The following is a 26,512-nucleotide window of genomic DNA, read 5'->3' on the forward strand; positions in this document are numbered from 1 at the left end:
ACCAACAATCTCCCCCTTTTTGATTATGACAACTTAAGGTTTCAAGTTAAGTTAAAATATATTTATGTAACTTAAATAGTAACAATAAACATGCAAACTAAATATGCATGAAGTGTTACTGAAGTATTCAGGTCTCCCCCTGAATATATGCTAAGTTAAAAACAAGCAATTTTAACAAATTTTAATTCTCTCCCCCTGAACTTGATATTTGACTTATTTCAAGTTTAAAAATATTTCAAGTTCTTAACAATTAGAGAGAAAAAATTTTTAAAAAAAAAATCTTTTAAAAAAAAAAAAATTTTGAAAAACTTGAAAATCTTTTAACTTGAAAATAACTTGAAAACTCATAAACTCTCCCCCTTTGACATAATCAAAAATATTCCTTAAGGGATTGAGTCCAAGCTTTTAATAAAAATATAGTTAGACAAAAAAATTTCTCCTTGGGGCACGTGTCCAACTTGGTTTTAGCTAACTACTAGAAAGTAGTAGCTTGACCCAGTTAGCCAAGTTTAAGTGTATCATCCCAATAATCATTTGGATATAGGGACACTTAACTTGATCAATATTTGTTTAAAGTCTAAGTAAGGTTCGATGCACTGACTTAAGCATCTTTGTACTTAGACTAGAATCCTATACATCTCACACCGTTCTATGTTTCACAAACACAAGCAAGTTACCTAGTGTGCTTTGTGAGATGTCCACCTAGATCTATAGGATCATGCTTTCTAGGGGTTTGAGTCTAGTCTAAGGCTAAAACATCAATTTCTTATTTTTTAAAAAACAAAATTAAAAATAGGTTTTTCAAAACTAAAGTAAATAAAGTTTTTGAAATCCTTTTGAAACTTATTTATAATAGATTTAAAACAACAGAAATATGTGAATTTTGAAAATCAATATTTTACTATTCTACCAAACATAATCCTAACCGTCTTCTTAACGTGCTAAACTCGGACTCTGGTAGAGGTTTAGTAAATATGTCAGCTAAGTTAGATTTTGACTCAACATAGTCAAGTACAATTTCTTCCTTAGCGACATGATCGCGTACAAAGTGATGTTTTACTTCTATATGTTTAGTTCGTGAATGATGTACTAGATTTTTAGTTAAGTTAATTGTACTTATATTATCGATTAATACTTTTGTATTTTTGTATTCTAGATTATAATCAGTTAATGTGTGCATCATCCAAAGTAGCTGAGCAACACATTCACCTAAGGCAATATATTCAGCTTCAGTTGTAGATAGTGCAACACAATGTTGCTTTCTACTACACCAGCTGACTAGACAAGGACCCAAGAACTGGCATCCACCGCTTGTACTTTTGCGGTCTAGTTTGCAACCAGCGTAATCTGAGTCTGAATATCCAATTAGGTCAAAATTGGTGTTTCTAGGGTACCACATTCCAACATTGATTGTTCCTTTAATGTATCTTAGTATTCGCTTAACTGCAGTTAAGTGTGACTCTTTAGCATTTGATTGGTATCTAGCACATATACCTACTGCAAATAATATATCAGGTCGACTTGCAGTTAGGTAAAGTAGACTTCCTATTATGCTTCTATAGTATTTTAAGTCTACTTGCTTTCCATTTGGGTCACTATCTATATTAGAGTTAATTGCTATTGGGGTTCTGATTTCTTTTGAACTTTCCATTCCAAATTTATAAATTAAATCCTTAGCATATTTACTTTGGTAAATATAATTACCATCTTTTGTTTGTTTTATTTGGAGCCCTAAAAAGAAATGTAGCTCCCCTACCCAACTCATCTCAAATTCACTCTTCATTAATTTAATAAACTCCTTTAAGTATTTTGAGTTGGTTGACCCAAAAATTATGTCATCGACATAGATTTGAGCAATAAAGAAGTCTTTTTCTACAGTTTTTACAAACAAGGATGGGTCAATTTGTCCTTGTTGAAAACCTTTGGTTACTAGGTAGGTTGAAAGCCTTTCATACCATGCTCTAGGAGCTTGTTTAAGTCCATATAAGGCTTTCTTTAGTTTGAAGACATAATCAGGATGATCTTTGTCTTCAAATCCTGGTGGTTGACCTACGTAGACTTCTTCTTTTATGAACCCGTTCAAGAATGCAGACTTAACGTCCATCTGGTAGAGCTTGAATCCTTTATGTGCCGCGTAGGCTAACAACATTCGAATGGATTCAAGTCTAGCTACGGGTGCATAGGTTTCATCATAATCTAACCCTTCTACTTGGCTGAATCCTTTGGCTACCAGTCTTGCCTTGTTTCTTACTACTTCCCCTTTTTCATCAGTTTTGTTGCGGAACACCCATTTAGTTTCTATTATTGATTTGTTGTCAGGTTTGGGAACTAAGTCTCATACCTGGTTTCGTTCAAACTGGGCTAGTTCTTCCTGCATTGCAATAATCCAATCAGGGTCTGGTAGTGCTTCTTCTATAGATTTAGGTTCAATTTTAGATATTAAGGCTACTTGACTTAGGTTCCTATAGGCTGATCGGGTTCTAACACCTAAGGTTGGATCACCCAAAATTTGGTCAGGTGGGTGATTAGCTCTAAGTCTTGAAGTCTGAATTATTTCAGGTCCGTTTAGATTTGGGTCAGGGTCAGACCTATCTTCAGTATTATTATTTCTAACACTTAGTTCTTCGTCATCTTGATCAATGAATTGAATATGATTATCTTGATTATTAAATTTTAATTGGAAATAATCATTTTGATTTACTTCACTTATTGGTATGGTTTCTTCATCAAATGTAACATTGGTTGTTTCTTCTACTTTCAGGGTTTCTTTGTTATAGACCCTATATGCCCTACTTGTTGTTGAATAACCTAGAAAAATCCCTGGACATGTTTTGGATGTAAATTTTCCTAGGTAATCTTTGGTGTTAAGTATGTGAACTTTACATCCAAATACCTTAAGATAATTTAAATTTGGTATTTTATTATTAAAGATTTCATAAGCTGTTTTGTTATGTCTTTTATTTATTAATACTCTATTTTGAATGTGACAGGCTGTGCTTATTGCCTCAGCCCAGAATTTGTTAGCAAGTCTATATTCATTTAACATAGTTCGGGCGGCTTCTTGTAAGGTTCGATTTTTACGTTCAACTATCCCATTTTGTTGTGGGGTTCTAGGGCAAGAGAATTCATGGTGGTATCCGTTGTCTTGACAGAATTTAGTGAATTTGGCATTTTCAAATTCACCACCATGATCACTACGAATTCTTTTAATTTTTAAGTCTTTTTCATTTTCTAGTAGTTTACATAAGGTTGTAAACTTTTCAAAGGTTTCGTCTTTAGTCTTTAAAAATCTTACCCAAGTGAACCTTGAGTAGTCGTCTATTATTACTAAGCAGTATTGATTTCCGCTTAGTGACTTAGCCCCATGAGAATCAAAGAGGTCTAAGTGTAACAATTCAAGGATTGAATTGGATTGAGTTTGACTAGTTGCCTTATGTGAAGATTTGGTTTGTTTTCCTTGTTGACAAGCATTACAAACTTCATTTTCTAAGTTTATTAGAGTTGGTAGGCCTCTTACTAATCCATTGTGACTTATTTTTGAAATAAGTCTGACATGTGTGTGACCCAATCTTCTGTGCCACAACCTAGTTTCCTCTTGTTGTGTTAATAAACACTTATTTGAGGATATTGGTAGGTCAATTTTGTAAATATTATTTTTTCTGATTCCAGTTAATTTAATTCCTGGATTTTCTATATTTTCTATTAAACATTTAGTTTTGGTGAACCTAACTGTGTAACCTGAGTCACACAGCTGACTTATACTAAGTAGATTGAACTCAAATTTTGCAACCAAGAGTACCTTTTTAATTATAAAATTAGAGTCTAGTTCGATGTTACCTGATCCAATTACTTTCAATTTGTCGTTGTTTCCGAAGGCAATGGACCCTAAGTCTTTGAACTTGAGTTTAGTGAATTTTGATTGATCTCCAGTCATATGTCTGGAGCATCCGCTGTCCAACATCCACTTGTCCAATTTCTTGTGTTCCTACATATCGAAACACTTAGTTGGATTTTATGGATTTTGGTTTTAAATAATTTTAATTTTAGCATTATTTATAAATGTGTTTAAGTTTTGAAAAATAAGTTTTATTAAAATGTTTAAGTTTTTGAAAAATAATTTAAGTTTTTAAAATTAATTAAGTTTTAAAATTATTTAAGTTTTAAAAATTAATTAAAAAATTATTTTAAAATTTGAAAATTAATTTAAGTTTTAAAAATTATTAAGTTTTAAAAAATTATTTAAGTTTTGAAAAAAAATTTAAATTTGAAAAGTATTATTTAATTTTAAAAAATTTAAGTTTTGAAAATTAATTAAGTTTTGAAAATTAAAAAATTAATTAAAATATTAAGTTTTAAAAATTAATTAAATTATTAAGTTGAAAAAAATTAATTAAAGATATTAAGTTTTAAAATTAATTAATTAAGTAAAATTAATTTAGTTTGTTGAGTTATTTTTAGAAAATTATTACCTAATTCATCTCACCCGAGTCTAAGTGATCAATCAGTTGATCCTATGAGTGTTGTGAGATGATTTTATCGATTTTATCTTTGTTTATTGTTTGAGGTATCTATATTTGATTAACCTTGAGTTAGATTCAGGTTTAACCGTCAATCAATTAAGTTCACATTTCAAAAATTAGTTTCCAGGCAGTGGCGAGGCACAGAGGCCTTCTTGGTTATCGGAGCAACGACCACATTCTAAGACAAAACTAATTTAAGAAATTATGAACTTAACCAATTTATTGATAAACCTTGGTCTAACTAGTCTAGGATGTGGCGAGGTAGCTTCGGCTAGTTTGGTTTGACTAAGTGAATCAAGTCAGGTACTCCTTACCCTTCTTGACCACTTAACCCAAACCTCCCTAACGTACTATCATCTCGCCCCACCCTGGTACTAGGTTGGCAAGAATTAATCAAATAGTTAGTCCTTAATCTAACCTAAATTTTCTATTGCTGGAAAGTAAAGACTAAGTTAAACATGTTATCAAACAATGTGTTTTGGATCCCCCAGGATCGTGCCCCTTGATGGGTTGGATCAAGTAGACCTGATCCTTAGGGACCCAAAATTGGTTCAGTCCAACTGGATTAACCAGTTTAGACTTAGGAACCCATGCTTGGACTCTAGTTCGGTTTCGTGTTCTATGTGTTAATGACATGAATGATTTATATTTAGCTGCATATCCAATGCCCGATCGATTGTATCCAGCCTTCTGTGACCCAAGCATCATATCCAGATACTTGGATCCAGAGGTGAATCGCTCAAGCGATCGTCTGAGTTCACCTACTTGGGTCTTCAGTTGAGAATTTTCTTCCTCGAGTTGAACTCGAGTCGAATCCTCAACTGAGTTGACCTGAGTCGGTGGCTCAGTGTTGACTTTCTCCTTGAGGAGTACTAACTCCTCTTGGAGTGATTCAACCAAGGCATTAGATTTAGCTAATTTTTTGTTAAACTAATTATTATTGAAAATAATCTTTCATTACTTACAGCGGGGGTCGAACCTTCTGAACCGGATACGGATCCGTGGCTTTCATCGCTGTCCGAGTCGCTGTCGCTCAGGTTTGGTTCATCTTGAGCTGGAAGAGCGAGGAAGCTGGTCGTTGTCGGTTCCTCGTCTGACTCTTCGGAAGATGACTCGTCCCAAGTCGCCTTGAGGGCTTTCTTCCTGGTCCTCCGGTCTTTCTTCTGATTCGGGCAGTCGGCTATGAAGTGCCCTTTCCGACCACACCCGTAGCACTTCATTTCGGTCTTGCCGGTGGATGGTGGTTTTGATTTGTTGACGACCTTCTTGATTTCTGATCGTCTTATTCCATGCGCTTCTTCCAGAACATCTTTCGGACGAGGTTCACCAGCTCCGTGGTGACTTCATCGTCAGCTTCGGATTCTGAAGTTTTCCGAATCTTCTCGTACCTTCTTCTTTGCTTTTCCGTTCTTGCTTGGTACCTGCAAATAACGCAATACCTTTCTCCTGCACTTCTGTATTAGACTGCTCATGTAATTCAAATTCAGAGAAAAGATCATCGAGTTTTACCTTGGAAAGGTCCCTGGAAACTTTGTAAGCATCCACCATGGATGCCCACAAGGTGTTCCTTGGGAACGCTTTCAAAGCGTACCTTATTATGTCACGGTTCTCCAATGTCTCTCCGATTGCGTGTAGCCCGTTGAGTATGTCTTGAATTCTTGCGTGTAGGCCACTTGCTGTTTCTCCTTCTAACATTCGAATATTATATAATTTATTTAATAATAAATCTTTTTTACTTACCTTGGTGTCGGATGTCCCTTCGTGAAGCTCGATTAGCTTCGTCCAAAGGTCTTTTGCGCTAGTAAATGGGCCGACGCGGTTCAACTCCTCCTTGGTTAGACCACACTGGAGAGTCTGAGTTGCTTTAGCATCTGCTTCAATCTTCTTTCGGGTAGAAGCATCCCAATGCTCGCAAGACTGTGGTTGTCCATCACTACCAGACGGGATTGTGAATCCGGTCTGGATGATGATCCACATCTCCACCTGAGTCTTCAGATGACATTCCATCCTACTTTTCCAGTAGGAGAAGTCGTCTCCTGAGAACAGGGGAGGTCTCGCGGTGCTGAATCCTTCTTGTTGGGCCATTAATCTAGCACACAAGAAAAATTTACAAAACGAGTTCCAAGACTTGGTCTTGGATTAGTAGTGCGGGAAGAAAAGAAAAGAAAAATTAAATAAAATTTCAAAAACTAATCAAAAATCCCCTCGATCAGTGGTTGCACTGGATTCGAGGACCCCGCTCTGATACCAATTGTAGGATCGAAATGAACACGCTAGAGGGGGGTGAATAGCGTGTTTCACTTTTTCAGTCGATTTTTGATTTAAGAGTAAAACTTGCGGAAGTGAAAATGAAAGCGAGTAGTATAGAGTATGAAAATAATGCGAAAGAAAAGATACAATCACATGAACACGATCGATTTTACTTGGTTCACAGCCCAAGGCTGCTACTCCAAGGCCCACGGTCTTTGACCGTTTTCGACGGGCAATCCACTATTAGGACTTGTTCCTTACGGACACAAGTCAATCGATTACAAATTCGATAACAGTAAGATGAACTTTGTAATTAAATACAGGTTACCAAAAAAAGTATGCTGCCGAAATTTATTTGATCGTTGCTTTTTCTTGCGAATTCGGCGTAGCGGCGGCTTTAGGGTTGCACAGAATGCTCAGGGCGCCGTCGTCTCGTCAGAGTGCTCGTGTAGAATGTAAGAAATTGTTGTTCTTGCCCTCTGGTCGAACTGTTCTTTTATACAGGACTCAAGTCGACTCGAACCTTATCTCAAGTCGACTCCAGCTCAGCTTTGATCCACTTTGTCCGTGGCGACTTGTCCTCAGGTCGACTTGAGTCCTCTACTCAAGTCGACTCTAGTCTGACGTGGCACCTCCCGATAACCTTTGCCTCTCTGCGTTGTTATCTTGTGCTCAAGTCGACTCCAATCCTCATTCAAGTCGACTCGAGTCTGCGTGGAGAAACAGAACCACGCAGACTTCCTGTTGCGGTTGACCAGACTTCCAGTCGACTTGAGTTTCACTCAAGTCGACTCCAACATGGAAAAATCTGATTTTTTCGCTCGGAGTCTATGTGTTTGTTCTCTCCAACCCTGCATAACAAGTTAGACAAATAACATGCAAAATAAGATTTTGGAGAGTTAGTTCCTAGAACTGTCTCTTGGTCTTAACTTTAGGTCTCCAGTGAGACCCTGAGTTAGACCGACGCCTACTGTTCCCCTTGGGAACACGTCCTGACCCACTCCTCTCAGGAGAATTTACCTTGTGCCTCCAAGTCCTCCTGACTTGTTGGACTTTTGCTCGGCTCTGTCCTCAGCCCCCAGGATTTGTGCTGCGGCTCGTCCTCCTGACCAGTCCTCGATCCTGACCAGCCCAGACTTCTGCTGCGACTCGATCCTCCAGACCAGCCCAGACTTCTTGCTGTGACTCGGTCCTCCAGACCAGCCCAGACTTCACCTGGTGCTTTGACTCTGCCAAGGCTTCTTGCCTGATCCTCCAGATCAGGGCTTGCTCGTGCCTAGCCACAACTAGGGCTTAATCCTTTGCCTAGCCTCAACTAGGACTTTGCTCAACCTGTGCTCCCTGCATACTTGGATTAACAACATTAGTTCAACCAACACACTTAACTTGAACCTAGTGTTATTATCAAAACTAAGGTTCGATCGTCTGGTGCTCCCTGCACCAACATGCCTTTTACCTTTATACTTCGAGTTATAAAATTAGACTCCCCTCGAATGTAATTCAAGGTTTCTTTAAATTTATAATGTATAATTTAGAATAGTTTTAGTTTACTGGATGACAATGGAAAGGAAGGAGACCAACAACACACGATAACCAAGAAAGAACTTGGAGAAGATGAAATTCCTTAGATTGACATTATTGATTCCAATCGAATCAATTTTCTTTTGTGTTCAAGGTTTTAGCCAACCAGTCAACTGATATATAAAATCAGTCAGCCATATTCCTTTTTAAGGCACGTTAGTCAACTGGTATTTATTTCAGTCGTACCAATTTGCTTTTGTATTGAATTTTTGAGAAATCAATCGACTGATATTTCAAATCAGTCGATTGAATGTCTGAATATGAGTTGTGCCATATGAAATCTAGAGTTTTTTTTGTCATCAAGATTTAAATATGTGTGCTTAGTGCATATGATTAGGTTGTGAATCTCATTCAAGGATATAATTTTGATTAATTTTCATTGAAATGTCCAGCCATGATCTTTGGACAAAATACACATTAATTTTATATTGGTCTTCTCCTTGATTGGTCAAATGAATGATTCCTTAAGGTTTTCACCATTTAGCTCAAAGTAATACATCATAACAAGTATTATGAACCAAATAGTTGATCCTAGCATCTCATCCCATCTATATTTCACTATACACAATCAAGGTATTTCTTGTGTTTGAGAGATGCATATGAGTTTTGATTTTAAAGTGAACATGGAGGATTGGTTGTTTAGACTACTGAACATATTCCCAATTCTTATCTTAAATAGCTAAATTTGGCTTTGGAAAGTGGTTTAATAAAAATATCAGCTAGGTTTGATTTTGAGTTCAACATAATTAAGTACAATTCACCCCTAATTACATGATCTCGTATGAAATGATATTTTACTTCAATGTGTTTCGTTCTTGAATGATGAACTGAACTTTTAGTTAAATATATAGTACTTACATTATCACAAAGGACTTAGACATTTTTGTAGATAAGTCCATAGTCCGCTAGAGTGTAAGTCATCCATAACAATTGTGATACACATTCTCCCATAGCGATATATTCAACTTCGGTTCTTGAGAGTGTTACATAATGTTGTTTTCGACTTGTACATCTCACTAAAGAAGATCTAAGAAATTGACATTCTCCACTAGTGATTTTATGATCCAATTTGCATCCAGCATAATTGGTATTGGAATAACCCACAAGATCAAAAGTTTCGATTTGAGGATACCATAGTCCTACATCTTGTGTTCCTTTAAAGTATTGTAAGATTTTTTTAACTGCACTAAAATGCGGCTCCTTAGTACAAAATTGATATCTTGTGCACATACCCATGATAAATAAGATATCAAGTCTACTAGCCATAAGATAGAGAAGACTACCTATGACACTATGATAAAATTTTGAATCAATGTCTTTTCTTTTAAAATCACTATCTAATTTTGTGTTGGTGGCCATAAGAGTAGATATTTCTTTGACATTTTTCATTCCAAATTTCTTGAAGATTTCTTTTGTATATTTAGATTGATGAATGTATATACCTTTTCTAGTTTGTTGAATTTGTAAACCTAAAAAGAATGTCAGTTCACAAACCAAACTCATTTCAAATTTGCTCTCCATGTGATTTATAAACTCATTTAGATAGTCATTGTTTGTAGAACCATAGATAATGTCATCCATATATACTTGGGCCACAAAATATCATCTCCACTATTCTTCAGAAATAATGTAGAATCAATTTATCCTTTATGAAATCCCTTAGACACTAAGAATGTTAACAACCGTTCATACCAAGCACAAGGTGCTTGTTTTAGCCCGTACAGGGCCTTCTTAAGTTTAAATATGTGGTTTGAAAATTCTAAAATTTCAAACCTTGGTGGTTGCTCAACATAGACCTCTTTCTTAATAAAACCATTTAAGAATGCTGACTTCACATTCATTTGAAATAATTTGAATCCTTTGTGAGCAGCAAATGCTAGCATCATTCTAATGGATTCTAATCGAGCTACAGGTGCATATGTTTTATCATAATCTAATCCTTCAACTTGATTGAATCCTTTAGCAATCAATCTTGCTTTGTTTCTCACAACCTCTCCCTTATCATCAAGTTTATTGCGAAAGACCCATTTTGTATCCATAATTGAGTTTTCTTTGGATCTAGGAACTAAGTCCCAAACTTGACTTTTTTCAAATTGAGTCAATTCATCTTGCATAGCTAAAATCTAATTCGGATCAAGTAGAGCATCGTCAATAGATTTTGGTTCAATTTTAGAGATCAAAGCTACTCGACTTCCTTCATTTTAAAAATGTGATCGAGTTCTCACCCCTTGTATAATATCTCCCATGACTTGGTCTATGAGATGATTAACAGTTGTCCTAGTGGATCTTGGTTCTTGAGTTGTGGTAACCACATGCTTAAGAGGTGACCCTTCTATTCTTTTACCCTCACTTTCTTGATTCCCTCCCCCTTGATCGTTTTCCTCGTTCATTGTTAAATTTTCTAACTCAAATGGTACATCTACGTCAGTTGTCTTTGTTGGATTTGAAGGTGAATTTTCTTCAAAGAAGCATTTAGAGAATCTTCAACTATTTGAGATCTCTTGTTGTATACTCTATATGCTTTGCTATGATTTGAGTATCCTACAAGAATACCCTCATCAGCCTTAGCAAAAACAATTTCTAAGTGATCTTTGATAGTTTAAAATATATACCTTGCATCCAAACACTCTAATATGTTTGATTGTTGGAGGTTTTTCAAACCACAACTCATGTGTTGTTTTGTTTAAAAATTTATGTATTAGGGTTTGATTTTGCACATAACAACCCGTGTTTATTGCTTTAGCCCAAAGGTAACCCGGGTGTGAGTATTCATTTAGCATACTCCGAGCAGCCTCTTGTAAAACTCTATTTTTTCTCTCAACAACTCCATTTTGCTGAGGTGTCTTAGGGGTAGAAAATTCATATTTATATCCTTTTTTAATACAAAAACTTATGAATCTATCATTTTCAAATTCATCTCCATGATCACTTCTTATTCTATTTATTTTGTGATTCTTTTCATTTTCTACCCTTTTACAAAAAGCAATCAAGGTATCTAAGGTTTGATCCTTATATTTCAAGAAAAATACCCATGTATATCTAGTGTAATCATCAACTATCACAAAATAATATCTACTACCATTTAAAGATGTATATATATTGCTATCAAACAAGTCCATGTGAATGAGCTCTAATGCATTTGAAGTACTCATGATACTTTTACCTTTGTGGGCAGCTTTGGTTTGCTTACCCATTTGACATGCATCGCATAATTTATCCTTTTGAAACTTCAACTTTGGCAATCCTTGCACCAACTCTTTCCTTGATAGCCTTCTGATATTCCTCATGTTGTTATGAGCAAGTCTCCGATGTCAAAGCCAAGTCTCTTCTTCTTTAGACATGAAACACTTAGCAAACACATTAGTAGCACCAAATAACTTGACTTGATAAATATTTTCTTTTCTATGGCCTATGAGCATGATAGTGTTTAGTTCATTATGCTTGATTAAACATTGAGATGAATTAAACTCAATCCTATATTCTGAATCACATAATTGACTAACACTTAGAAGATTGAAAGTCATGCCTTTCACTAATAAGATATTTTTAATCATAAATTGTTCAAAAATTTTAATATCTCTTATTTCTATAACTTTAAGCTCACCACTATTACCAAATGATACTGTATCTTTGTTCTTGTTCTTTAGTGATGAAAATTTTGATGAGCCTCCCATCATGTGCCTAGAGCATCTACTATCTATGAACCATATGGTTGGATGCTTTTCCTTGGTGCATGCCTACTAAACATGATGAATTAAATATTTTGGTACCCAAATCTTGGGTCCAACAACATCCAGCAACATCAATAATATTATTACTCATTAAAGACAAAGGTACCCAACCTGCTTTGTTATAGACAACTCGCTAAGCTCCTAGAATCATGTCTAAGTACTTAATCTTGATGTAAAATATTATTATCTACTTATTTCAGAGATGCATTGCAAAGTTTACACTGAAGTATTGTTCATTTTCTTTTGTTTTCAACTCATTTTTATAATACCTAAACAAAGTATTTGTTAAACATGCAATGGTAGCATACATCTTGTCAAGCTTGGAAGAAGTTACCTCATGATCACTGGATGATGACTCACTTGAGGATTCTACATCATGACTATGATTGTCTTCATCTTCACAACTCTCTACATTGCTTAACGCCATAAGTGCCACGTGCCTTGGATTCTTCCCTTCATCTTCCTCTAATGAGCTTGAAGAGGAATCATCCCATATAGCTTTTAGGGCCTTCTTCTTTTTCTTTTTAAGTTTGTCCTTCTGCTTCTTCACTTATAGACACTTGGACTTGAAGTGTCTTTTTCTATTGTACTTAAAGCAAACCATATTAGTTTTAAATTTGAATTTTTCAGAGATTTACCTCTCATCTTGCTATCATTTAGGATCTTCTTGACATCCTTCTTATCGAATTTTCGAGATCTCCTCATCATTTTTCTTACAAAATTTGTCATCTTGCTTGACGAACTCTCTTCCTCGCTATCACTTTCAAGAATTGTTTGTTAGTTATAAGCAACTATAGAGTTGTTTGTTATCTAGAACTGTAGTACCTATATTATTATGTCATACTATATAACAAAGTAGAAATTATTGAATCTGTTGATTTAGGCACAAATATCAAAATTAAAGTAATCTTCTACAACCTATTAATTCTACCAAAGAATACTAGAAAATAGACAACCAAACTTGTATTTGGGGAAGAAAATGATGTTGTAAATAATATTAATTCAAAACTATCTTAAAACCCCTTAAACATGCATTTAAATAGACCTAAAATAAATATCCTAACTTGTAAAAGTTAAAAACACTCTCAAATCTTAAAAATATAAAATTATTATAAATAGTAAAAATATATTTGGAGCCTTGAAAAAGATACTAAACGATATCTGATGGATCCGAAAGTGAGTCAGTATAGGTTTCATCCGATATTGAATAAAAGTATCTAAAAGAGCTTTGATTAACAACTGACCATGCCTCGTTCTGACATTCGAATCAAAAGTTATATATGGACCTCTAGAAGTTTGCCCTATTGAATATGCATTACTCTGAGTAATTACTATAGTAACACTTTAATTATGTCAATAAGGCAAGTTTCCTAAGATTTTGTGAAGAATATGAGAGTTGTAACATTAGTGCAAACACTACAAAAATTTATCAAATAGCGACGGACTATTTCCGTCGCTAATCGGTCGCTAATCGAGATTAGCGACTCGATTAGCGACGGAAACAGCTCGTCGCATGTTTTTTGGTCGCTGACGTCACTTTAGCGACGGAATTATTAATTCCGTCGCTAATTAGCGACGGAATTTTTAATTCCGTCGCTAATTATTTAGCGACAAATTTTTTAATCCGTCGTAAAAAAATAGCGACGGAATTTAAATTCCGTCGCTAATTAGCGACGGAATTTAAATTCCGTCGCTATTTAGCAAAATATTTTTTATTAGCGACGGAATTAAAATTCCGTCGCTAATTAGCGACGGAATTTTAAAAATTTAAAAAAATAAAAAAAAAATATTTATTTTTACGGGTTTATTGCCGACGGAATTTAAATTCCGTCGCTAATTAGCGACGGAATTCTAAATTCCGTCGCTAAATTTAAAAAAAAATTTAAAAAAATTTTCGATTATTAGCGACGGAATTATAAATTCCGTCGCTAATAATATAATTTTTAATATATTTTAATTTGTTTTTCTGAATTTCCTGTTTACACGACAACAAAATCAATATAATATAACAGAAATACACAAATAGGCCAACAATGGTAAAACACAACACTAATATAACATCTGAATACAACACAAATCAAAATACTGCGATACAATCTGAATACAATAACATAATTACAAATATCTGGATACAATGATACTGTATCAAATGTCAAAATACAAGAACTGATCAAAATTATATCTAAACCAGCCGATGCAAAATAGAAGATCCTGCAAAAAACCAATAAGATAGGTTAGTAATAGAACAACGTATTTGAATAATGCATGCTTACAAGTAATAACTTAAAAAAAATTAAAAGTAATAGAAATGCTAACCTACCTTGCAGACAGCTACTGATCAGGAGCATTAGGGTCCTGAGTCTCCGTATCAGGGTCCGCACCTCGCATCGCAGCTCGCAGCGCATCAAAAGCAGGCTGCGATGGCGTCTGGCCGAAGGCCTCCATCCAGGCCGCCATCTGCCGCCCAAGCCGAGCTTGACTTTCTGCCTGCGCCTCTAATGCAGCGAGTCGATCTTGCTGCCCCGCGAGTCGATCCTTTAATTCTTGATTTTCTTTTTGTAGGGCTTCTATCGCTGAATCTGATCCGCTGGGACGACCCCTGGCTCTAGGGGCCATCACACGATCATATACGACTCGAGCCTGGGACCCTAGACCGTAGAGGGTGGAGCTCTTCTTCCTCCCACCGACCACATCATAGTAGATCTCATTCAACTGGTCGGTTGAGAGCTCCTGCCTCTCTCCTCCCTCAACTGCAGGCGCAGACGCCTGTGCAACTCTAGCTGAATATTCAGCCTGTTTAAAAATAAATTATTATAAAATTTAAGATTAGAAAAAATAATTACATGCCGGTAATGTAAAATAAATAAAAAAATTATTTTCTTACGTCTAAGGCCTGCGAGCGAGCATCAATAAAAGTGTCATCCTTAGACTTGTGTGTCTTTGTAAAAATCTCCCAACAAGTAGGAGGACGCTGTAACTGGTGCTCCTGAAAAATCAAAAATACAATTAAATAAAAATAATGACATTAATAATTAATTAAAAATATATTAATTGTAAACTTACTAAGTCTAAGGTATGCTCCACAATGGAGCGGGATCCAGCTGTATGTTTTGTGGATCCGGTGCTAGGGCCAGCTATCTCGGTCTTTCTGTTGGACCGAGCTATCTCTGCATTTGCCTGCCATCTTTCTGCTTGCCATACTGCTTGCCATGCAGCCCAGATGTCCTCTGGGATCCAAGATGGTCTAGTGCCCTTAGTTCTGCATTTATATAGCAGATCTTTATATAATTTGCCAGCAGCAGCATTCCAGGCGTCTTGAAACTCCCGCTCACGTCCTGGCTCAAAAGTATATTTTTTCTGCAAGAAAAAAAAAATTAGTCTAAATAAAAAAAACTTCATTATAAGGTGGTTAAAATGACTAACCAAAAACTCGTCGTAGTAGAAGCTGCGCATGGCCTGATCGACATGCCTCCAAGTATGCCCTGAACGACATACTCGCTCACGGAACTTACTAGAAATATATGCGGCAACTTTATGGCCCTCTGGTGTAAAACTGCATTAAAAACCATGTAAATGTTAGACATATGTTATAAACCAAATTATGAATTAAAAAGTACTAAATGTACCAATACTTACCACCCGGCAACAACTCTCAATACTGTCCGGCCACCTGGTGCTGCTGCCTGATCAGACATATCTATATCTGCAAAATCATAAATGAAGAAGAGGGAAACAATACTATAATGAAAAAATACTACAAAGGTAACATATATTAGTGTATCCATGTTGATAGAAACCATCCAAAATAAGGAAACCTTCTGTATAAGTAATGATCCACACTAACACCCCACGGCACTCCCCTCTCCCAAAACCTCACTGCCACTCATCCTTCTTGAATGTCAACTTCACAACAACAATAGGTTGCCAATCAGATGTACATAGTGTTACAAAACTCCAAAGTTACCCATGGCTACATATTAGGTGAATCACAAAAATCAACAAGATGGCAGCACTCAAGTCAAATATACACAAACAAGGAGATGAGTGCTTGTTGACCCTGACCCATCCAGTAAAATCTCAGCGGCAATTTTCAAAAACATCATCAGATAACACCTTTTGATTAGATGAAGGATTCCTCGTCTAAAAGAGTATATTGTACTTGGTGAATTTCATGAGTTGAAAAGTTTACCGAGTCAATCACCCAAAATAATCTAAGGTAGTGATAGCCTCCATGACTTGAGGTGCCAGCATCTAATAATATGATAATTGATTGCTATAAATCTAGAAGTAAAGGGTTGTCTATTCAATGCTAAGTATTTGTATATAGTTCAATTGGTTGTCTAATGCTAATATTTTAAAAAAGCAAATACACCTAACAGAAGAGATTAAAGGACTAATACCTTGAACTTATTTGGGCATGGTTGGATGTTGCTGAAGCATAACAAGTGTGTTGGCATGGTATAATGCTGAAATTGTAGCATTTCAGCCGAGGAATGGAACCCTAGCATGGAACCATTCTTCTTCCTGGAATAATTAATTCCAAGTGAAATCCCAATCCCAGCTATCGAAGTTGTCTTGGATCACAATGTTATGGATTTCTTTCAAATGCCCAAATCAACAAAGGTAAATAAATTCTTTCTTTGCCTCATTTAGTCACACAAGCCTATGAAACTTCTTTCTGGCTTATCTGTCCTTGTGTTTTTTTTGTTTGTTGTGGTTTGTACAATAGATATATAGTTAACAAAACAGCATCTTGTTTAAATTGGTGCATGTGTAAATGTGTAATGCTATGTCTAAGTTGATTTCATGCTTGCCATTGTGGTGAAGTATCATGATTTCATGCTTCATTTTGCATCATAACTTAAAATTAAGATTGTTAAGATTTTCATCTTAATATTGCCTATGGTACATTAAGGTTCCACGAATCATCAACTAAAAGAGGCTAAGTGATAAGCCTTAAGCATTAAGCATCGGTGCTATAACAAATAAGCATTAAGCATATAGATACATTAAGTATCGGTGCTATAACAAAGTTCAGTAAAGAAATGAAGCAATAAGCATTAAGCAAATAGAAAACTAGAAAACGTTAAGCATTAAGCATCTTAGGCAAATAGAAAACTAGAAAACATTAAGCATTAAACATCTTAGGCAAATAGAAAACTAGAAAACATTAAGCAATAAGCATTAAGCATCTTAGGCAAATAGAAAATTAGAAAACATTAAGCAATAAGCATTAAGCATCTTTGGCAAATAGAAAACTAGAAAACATTAAACATTAAGCAATAATCAATAAGCATGCATCTTCCTAACTCTAATAAAGCCCCACCACATGACCACGCTGCGCACATAAATTGCCAATCAAAGCAACATTTTAAAATATGAAGAAAATAAAATGATGACACAGTAACAAAATGAAACCCTAAACCTTCACAAGTCTACGATAACGAAAACTGAATAAATACACACAAAACTCCACAAATATTCGATAAAAGAAACGGCGCAAGCGGAATTATAACCACGATAAAATCCACGTACACAAACATAAATCCAAACCACATATCGATACACGATCCAGAACCACTCAACCAAATAAAATATGAAAATCACAAGTTGAATCAACTCCTCCTGTGAGATGGGGGCGCTCGATAGAACTCCAAGCTTCAATATAATATCCTTATTTGCTACCTGAGGAAACAGAAAAATCTCAGGGTCTGGGTGGTGAGTATAAAATACTCAGTGGGTACTAGAATGGAAGTGCACAACATATATATCAACATGAATATCAAAGGTATACAATCTCAATATAATACTTAAGAAACAATGTAAACATACTACGTACAACTAACAAGTATCCTACAATACAAGAATAATGCATGTCATGTCATACAAATGCAATAATCATATAACAACAAGTGCACAACCACAATCATATAACAATAAGTGCAACAAACATAAGTGCAGTAAACAACTATCAATAAATGCATACATGGTCACTGTCTGCACTCGCCACCCCCAGTCACCCACCCAGTGCAGTGAACTGGGGCGCACGATAGGACAACTGCACACCCTCTAACAACAGACCACTACACATGAGTGGGGAGTGGAGAAAATATCACTGTCTACACTCAATATCCCCAGACACCCACACTGTGCATTGAACTAGGGTGCACAACAGGAATCATCCACTCCAACAACAGACTAGCTACACGCGAGGGAGAGGGGCGGTATTCTAGAAGAGCTATCTAGCTAGTCCTAGTAGCACCCACACTGTGCAGTGCTATAATGCTCTCATCCACACAAGCAGTGAGAGTTAACAACAACATATTATGATGCTATGATGCACAGTTCAACAGATAACTACTACATTTACCAAGATATACACAACATCAATCATAATAAGTCAGTACAGATAAACAATAATTAATGAGACCGTATTGATGACAATAGGATCATATCAAGATCAACAGTAAGTATCAAGCAATGAATCAAGCAACAAATATAATAAGAATAGCAATAGGATAATCATGCACTACGAAAAGACCTATATTAACTAAGTACAGGAGTACCCACTTGGTAAGGCGCACGACGAAATCAAAACCTCTCCGTATAGCAGGATCCACAATCAAGGTCCTCAATATTATATTAAATTTTTATTATAAAGTAAACTCTAACCGAATCTAAAGTTGATCTAACCAAATCTAACTAATCCAATTAAACTCATTCTCAAATCAACTACAGTCGAATCTAAATTAACCTAACCAAGATCCAATTAACTCAACTTGGCCGGATTAACCCAACCAAGTCCAGTTAACACCACTCATCACATAACCCAATTAAGCTCAATCCATACTTAACCACAATCCTTAGATTAACCTAATCTCATTAACTCATTTCATATTAACCACAACCAAAACCCCAAGTCCAACAATACAAAACCTAACTAATCTTAAACTAAATAGTTGTAACAAAACCTTAGGCTCACAAAAACTTACCTCCGATCAATTCACAAAACTGATCCAACAAAAGAAAAATCTAAGTCAAAATCCTAGGTTCAATCAAAACCTTACAGGATACTAAGGTCGGATCAAAAACAGATCCACCACATCCAACAAACAACCAAACCGATCAGAGCCTATAAATCCCAAATCCCACAAAGAACAGGATAAAAAAAAAGAGAACTCTTCAGACCTGACGGTGCTCCCAATTCCAGACAGAGACGTGATCAGATTCGTCAGTGGTGATGAGCCATGGATGGGTGGGGTGTAATTGGATCTTGACAGTCTTGCTATTCGTCTGATGGAACACACGCAACCGAAGCATCTTTAAACCCTTGCCAATCTGAATCAACGAATCGATGGCAGAAAAATAATGAAGATCAGGGATTTAGAACTCAAAATCTTGAATCTAGGAAGATGAAAATGTGTTGGGGGAGGGAGCGGAGCGGATCAGGGAGGAGGAAGCGGCGGTAAGCTCTTCCCCTGTTTCTCCTTGCTGCTCATTGCTGCTCGGCAAAGAGGGACACACGACGGTAGGAACAGTCGTTGTGCGTGGGATGATGCCAGAGAGGTTGTTGTTGGAGAAGTCCACCACCGTTAGACTCTGCATTGTGGAGATGGCAGCCGGGTTGCTCTGCTTCAGGGAGAAGAAGTCACCGGGGTTGGTGTTGGGTTGCAAGGGTGCAAACATAGTCCCACATCTAAAGCACATGGGAAAGATCATGGGGTTAAAAGGATGGAAAGTATCTCCATTGGAATGAGGCCTTTTGGGGAGAGCTCAAGAACAAAGCCATGAGGGCTTAGGCCCAAAGTGGACAATATCATGCCATTGTGGAGATGTGGATATTCTTTAGACCCAACAAGTGGTATCAGAGCGAGACCGCTCTTCACCGGACTAACCGCCAGATGAGCCATGATCCAGATCTAACCATGTGCTTTGAACCTTAAAAAAAAATAAAGGAAGTGGGTGCTCTCGTGTCTGAATCAAGAGGACCAGACACCAGGTGAGAAGTCCTAGTAGGTCGGGTGGACCGAGGGGCAAAAAGTCCTAGTTGCGACTAGGTGAAAGTCCTAGTAGGTCGGGTGGACCGAGGGGCAAAAAGTCCTAGTTGCGGCTAGGTGAAAAGTCCTGGTGGGTCGAGGATCCAGACATCAAACGGAGGCTTTCCATTTGAGGGGGGCCTGTGGTCCTTTGTTTGAGGGGGGGGATTGTTGGGTTGCAAGGGTGCAAACATAGTCCCACATCTAAAGCACATGGGAAAGATCATGGGGTTAAAAGGATGCAAAGTATCTCCATTGGAATGAGGCCTTTTGGGGAGAGCCCAAGAACAAAATCATGAGGGCTTAGGCCCAAAGTGGACAATATCATGTAATTGTGGAGATGTGGACATTCTTTAGACCCAACAGTTGGGACAACCGCGACTGCATGAGGAGGATGCTACTATAGGCTTTGCGTGAGGAAAACAAGAGGAGGCAGCGCGATCGACGATATCCCCTAGGGTTTCTCACGCTCTCCTTCCTATCACTGCGGTCCCCTTTAAAGCCCCATCCTATCTCGAGTTCTTCGCCGGCGGACGCAGGCATCGGCGTCGTGTGGAAGGCAAGCACGAGTCGCGGGTCGCGTAGAGAAGAGGCGAGCCGGTCGAATAGGGATTCCCCGTTATAATGAGGAATCACAGTAATTTCAAATCGGGTTTAGGATTTGGACTAAACCGGCTTAAAACCTAGGATTTATTGTAACCATTGAACCAGTTACTGTAGTGAATTTGGTTCAATCTTGGTTCACTAACCAAACGACCTCCGATTTGACCCAAACTAATTTTGTTCGAATTATCTTTGCAAGATGAATATTCTCATCTCTTTTATTTTGTCAAAACCTCTTCCATCACAAATCAAACCAAGTTGGTTCAATTTGGTTCAAAATTAAATCGTTTGGTTCACTAACCAAACGATCACTAATTTGACCCAAATCAATTTTGTTGATTTCGTCTTCGCGAGACGAGTTCCCTTCTCCCTACTAAAAATTTCTCATATTTTACATTAGTTAGACGTCAAGTAGGTCAAGATTGACTGAATACTTAATAGTTGATCAATATATTAGATGATCAAGTAAGATGTCAAACATGTCAAGGTTGATCAGATACTTGATAGTTGATCAATATGTTCAATGATTGAGTAAGATGTTAAGTAGGTCAAGGTTGATTGGATACTTAATAGTGGAAAGTCTAAGTGAATCATAATTAACCAGGCATTTAGCGATCAGAGTCCAATAGGGTGTTAGCATAAGATGTAAAGTCTTAAAATGTCAAGGTTGATCGGATGTTAGGCAATAAAGAAGTCCTAACAGGTCAAGGTTGACCGAATGCTAGATAATAATACATATTAGTAGGTCAAAGTTGATCGAGTGCTAGGTAACGATGAAGTCTCGACAGGTCAAGGTTCATCAGTTTTTAGGCAACGGGTTAAGATTGATCAGATACTGAGCAAAGAAAGTCCTGATATGTACTTGAGATCAATTGGATACCAAGCAAGATGAGAATTCAACCTTAGTAAGGCTAAAACATAAATATTAGTTAATTGATAGGGTGTATCGATCGAACGATAAACTTTAAACTCTAAAATTAATATTTGAGGTATTTTTAGGGGTTGCTACAGTAACTATGCCACAATAATAATGAATTGTAATTTCTGCAATAATTTTGAACAGTACTTTGCTATAGTACATTCAACTGATGGGGTTGATCAATCGATTAATGGTAATGTAGCAGCGAATAAAAACTTTAAAAATTAATTGAAAAACTTGATTGATTGTAATTAGTCAACTAATAGAGTATATTAGTCGACTAATGTTACTATTCGAGCAAACAAAGAATTTAAAACTTGACTATGGGATTCAACTAATTAGATAATAGTCAACTGATGATAAGGAGCAGTCGATTGATGCTGAGGTGGATGGAGTTGTTGAGCTGACGAGCTAGAGCAATGTTTGAATCTACAGTTTATCAATCGACTGATGGGTAAGATCAGTTGATTACTAGGCAGAAATTAGCTCTATAACAAGCCTATAAAGAAGGTTTCGAGGTGTTTTGAAGAAATCGATTCTTGAGGGGTTGGAGATGAAATACTACTTCATTTCCCACCATTAAGAGGTAATCCAAAGTGACAAGCAAGCATTCAAAACAAAGTTTCTCAATTGTAAAGTGTATTTTGCTTTCATTTTTATTTGTATCTTGTATTCTTGTTGCGTTGCTTTGTAACTATAGATTTGTAAGAGACTTCTCCACCACCGAAAGGTATCCAAGAAGGAGAAGGATTAGTGGTAGTAATCATTAGGATTAAACCTTGAATATAGTCACTTTAAGATGGTGAACCAAGTAAAATGACCATGTTTGCATTGTGGTGCATCAAATTGCTTTCAAATTTTCGCTATGCAATCTATCGATGTGATCAAAGCTATTCACCCTCCTTCCCTCTAGCTCAAATGGGTCCTAACAAGTGGCATCAGAGTGAGGTCACTCTTCATTGAATTTATCACCGATAGAGCAAAAAGCTAGAGGAAGAAGAAGGCGTATTTTGAGCTCTTTGATATCAACAAGCCATTGAACTGACTACAGAAAGGAGCCAACATTCAAGGGAGTTGGATTTCAGAATGGATCCCTGAGATGGATTCAAATATGACATCTTAGTACCTCCACCTTTCAGATTGGAAAGATTCGATCAATGGAAGGTGAGGATGGAAAACTTCTTGACGATGGACATCTAGAATTAGTTCATCCTAATGGAGGGATTTAAAGCCCCAATGGATAGCAAAGGGAAACTCCTTAAGAAAAAAAATGGACAGAGGAGCGACTACAAAAATCAAAGACAAATGACAAGGTAATTAAAATTTTAATTAATTTAGTGCCTAATAGTATGTTGTGTAAATTAGTAAATTTAAGGATGCCAAGGAATTGTGGACAAAATTAATAAAGCTTCATGAAGATCCAACCGCAACACAAAATGAAGATGAGTTCGAAGAGGAAGGATCTTTGTCTCAAGAACAAGAGAACTCAGATATTCATAGGTGCTCAACATTCGAGGAGCATGATGAAAAACCTCAACCTCAAGGATTGAGGGGAAGAGGCCATTGCCACCAGAACGAGAGGAATCCTCAACATTTGAAAATGATAAGGAGGTTGTGCCGACTCGACGAGCATGGGAGCTCAACTAGTGAAGGTATAATAATTTTGATTGTTAAAAATAAAGATCATATTATATACTTTGAGTATAGGGGAAAAGGACACTATAAGACTAAGTGTCCACAATTGACGAAGAAGAAGACTCAATTGACAACAAAGGAAAAGTCAAAGGAGGTTGAAACCTTGATACACAAAGGCAAGGAATATATTGTGTACTTCACATGCAATCAAAGAGGACATTATCAGAATCAATGTCAAAGGGGGACGCCTCAAAGTAAAGGCAAAAGAGGAAGCTCAAACCTAGCTAGAGGGAGCTTCTAAGGAATTATTTCATAATATAATTCCCTTGTGTCATGATAAGAAGCATGCTTGAAACAAACTTTATGAAAAGTCAAGGATTAATAATTTAAAGGTTGAAAATCAAATTTTATGATCAAGACTAAATCATTTAGAGAGACTCTTAGGAAGATGAAAAATATGTTTAAATGGTCAACGAAACACAACTTAAGTTTAGGTAGGCAAGAATCATCAAATGACAAGAAAGGATTAAGATACAAACCTATAAGGAGAATATGCCTTTATATGATAGAGTTTCATATAACTATGGATCTAACCCTAGGTCTAGGAGTGGAGTCAAGGTTACAAGAAAGGTCATCCTTAGAGTTGACTTTGATGAGACTACAATGACTAAGGCTTCTAAAAAATCTAGAAAAGTTATTAGGAAGATATTTAGGGAGATGATCCCTAGTGAATACTTAATACATTTAAGAAGCTTCAATAGATACTGATCCCAGGCACGATTGTGCTCATTTTCCAGAGGCACGACAGGCCACGACCGTGCCTCCCAGGCATGGCCGTGTGACGGGGGCGTGCCTGGCCCCTATAAATTCATCTTTTTGGCACCCCTTGAAGTTATCTTGGGTCATTCTCCAAAACCCTTGGTCTTGGCTTGGTGACAGCGCCTCCCCCCTCTAGGGGAGGCCCTAAATGCTCCATCCTTCGCCAATCTGCCATCACCAACTCCTCTCCACCAGTCCATCCTACACCAGAGCAAGAAGATCTACAAGAGATGCTTGTGCTTATAGATAAGTTTTCTCCCTTCTTGTGGATGATGCTTTATTTCTTGTATTCTCTTTGTAATGTTCTTGCAATGGAGTAGATCCCTGAGTTTAGGATGTAGGATGAACATCTATGTGACGATGGTGATGTATGAACTAGTTTATGTCATTTTCCCTATTCAATGAGATGTTTATCTTTATTTCATGTGTTATGTGCCTTGAACGTGTTTGATGAAATATTTGTGTGAGCGCATATGCATGATTATGATGGGTAGATTACTGTGTGGGGATATCCTAGGATCATATACCGGGGTGCCTTGTGATAGAAGGTTAACCTTAACGAAGTAATCTTTACATGGTGATAAACTTCCATAGGGGATAGCTAATGGTTATTGATGACTAGGAAATGATCCCTTAATCGGGTGCTCGGTGACAGAGAGTAGTGTACCAATAATATACGCTGGGGCGCCCGGTGACAGCGGGAGAGCCATTACACCAGACTATCTAGGTATCGTCCCGAACTAGTCATCGTAGCGTTAGGGTATCATGTTTTAACTCCGATAAAGCTTGACGAGGTCGAGTTAGTGTCTTGGAGAATCCTCACAAGGTGGTAAACATTGAGAGTAAAGGAACAAACATGAATTAGGGATATCACCTAGCATGGATGTAAATCCGCAATCCTAAACTTATTCATCTCACCCATAAATCCCAAGCCAATCTCTCTCTTTTGCTATCACATCCAAACACACAATCCTCAACTTTTCCTCTTCCTTAGAAGTCTAGACAACTATCTCAGTGACATCACTATAGCTAATACACAGTCCCTGTGGTTCGATATCTTTTTATTACTTGACGACAACCGTATACTTGCGGTTCACATCAGCTGACCTTGACATTGATGAGGGATGGTATTTGGAGAGTATGAGAGTGATACTCAAGGATGAGTATTAGAGGACAGACATTGACCATAGGATGTACGTAGTTATAGATGACTATCTACTGTTGGGTCACCAGGCTACTTTATTGTTGGGCTGGATGTATGATCATTTGGATGTCGGGACACCCTCAGTCTCATATAGACACATGAGTACTGGAGCGAGTGTAAGCAGTTGTATTATGCATACGCTTGTATTGCGTGCTTGATACTATGTATTGGATTGTACATATATTGCATTTGAATGTGGATGTATGCATGATTGTTTATTGATTGATACATTGGTATGACATGATCATTCATATTGATTGATGCATTTTATGAGATCCATTTTAGTTTATTTACTACCTGCAGAGTTATTATTGATCATATGTTAATTCCTGTTATTCGTTATATACATGTGCTCTTGATTATAGACTTTGATCATGCACTGTCTTTTTTGATTATCCACTGAGTATCCTGTACTCACCCTTCAGCCCTAGGATTTTTTCTGTCTTCCCAGATATCAGGTAGGAGATTACAGCTGATGCCGAGGAGATCCTGCTAGTCTTTCCATCTCACAGCAGAAGATACTTCATATGTTTTTATGTGTGGATGTATTAATTGTAGAGTTGTGGCCCCCACGGGCGGGGTCAGTTGGTCAGGGCACGGTTGCTTGCAGAATGAGGTGAGTGGTTCGAAGGTCCAGGGCTCCATTTGCGATAACATCAATCTGGTGTCCTGTGCAAACCCTTCGGGCCCCGTGCTCTGGCCAGTCCCGCATTCACCGTGATTTACCTCTCCACAGATGGTCGGGGGGCCGATCGTGTGGGGCCGCTAGGTTGGCGGATTCCAACCTTTTTGCAGAATTAATTGTAGAGTTGTGACACCTTGGGTATAGTTTGTTTTACCTTCTGTACTTTCAAGTTTATGATTCATATCGGTGTTTTAGAGACTCTAATATGTTTCTTTCTATGGTGCTTATCCGTGATTTTATAGTTGTATCCATGTATTTGGATTTTGATGGGATTATGTTTTCGCATGTGTAATTTTTGATTTTGTGGACTTTTCGAGTTTATTCGTTGGTGGTTGTGTGATGTGTGAGTGGCTGAGTGGGTTACATTTCTATTGTTTAGTTGTACATAAATCCATATTATGTAGTATGGATAGGCCGTGTGGGCCTTTATGTATACATGTATTCAAGGAAGTAATTGTTACAGGGGAGATGCTGTCGAAATTTTTCGAACGGCTGTCTCTCGGGATGTGACATTAAAGAAAAATATTCG

At 37.1% G+C, this 26,512-nt stretch overlaps 1 protein-coding gene across 1 annotated transcript; it reads right to left on the reverse strand.

Annotated features, from left to right (window-relative positions):
• Positions 1-14,212: 14,212 nt before the first annotated feature.
• LOC141815114 (uncharacterized) lies at positions 14,213-15,777 on the reverse strand. Its single transcript, XM_074703064.1, has 6 exons — positions 15,719-15,777; positions 15,582-15,635; positions 15,146-15,341; positions 14,967-15,068; positions 14,403-14,875; positions 14,213-14,293 (listed from the first exon to the last, which is right to left on the reverse strand). Exons 1-5 carry the CDS (start codon positions 15,775-15,777, stop codon positions 14,414-14,416), a joined length of 873 nt encoding a protein of 290 aa, XP_074559165.1. The 3' UTR covers positions 14,213-14,293; positions 14,403-14,413.
• Positions 15,778-26,512: the final 10,735 nt, after the last annotated feature.

Source organism: Curcuma longa, chromosome 21, assembly GCF_044706935.1.
Source record: "Curcuma longa cultivar G26 ecotype Majalengka, Jawa Barat chromosome 21, ITB_CL_G26_1.1, whole genome shotgun sequence".
Taxonomy (NCBI): domain Eukaryota; kingdom Viridiplantae; phylum Streptophyta; class Magnoliopsida; order Zingiberales; family Zingiberaceae; genus Curcuma; species Curcuma longa.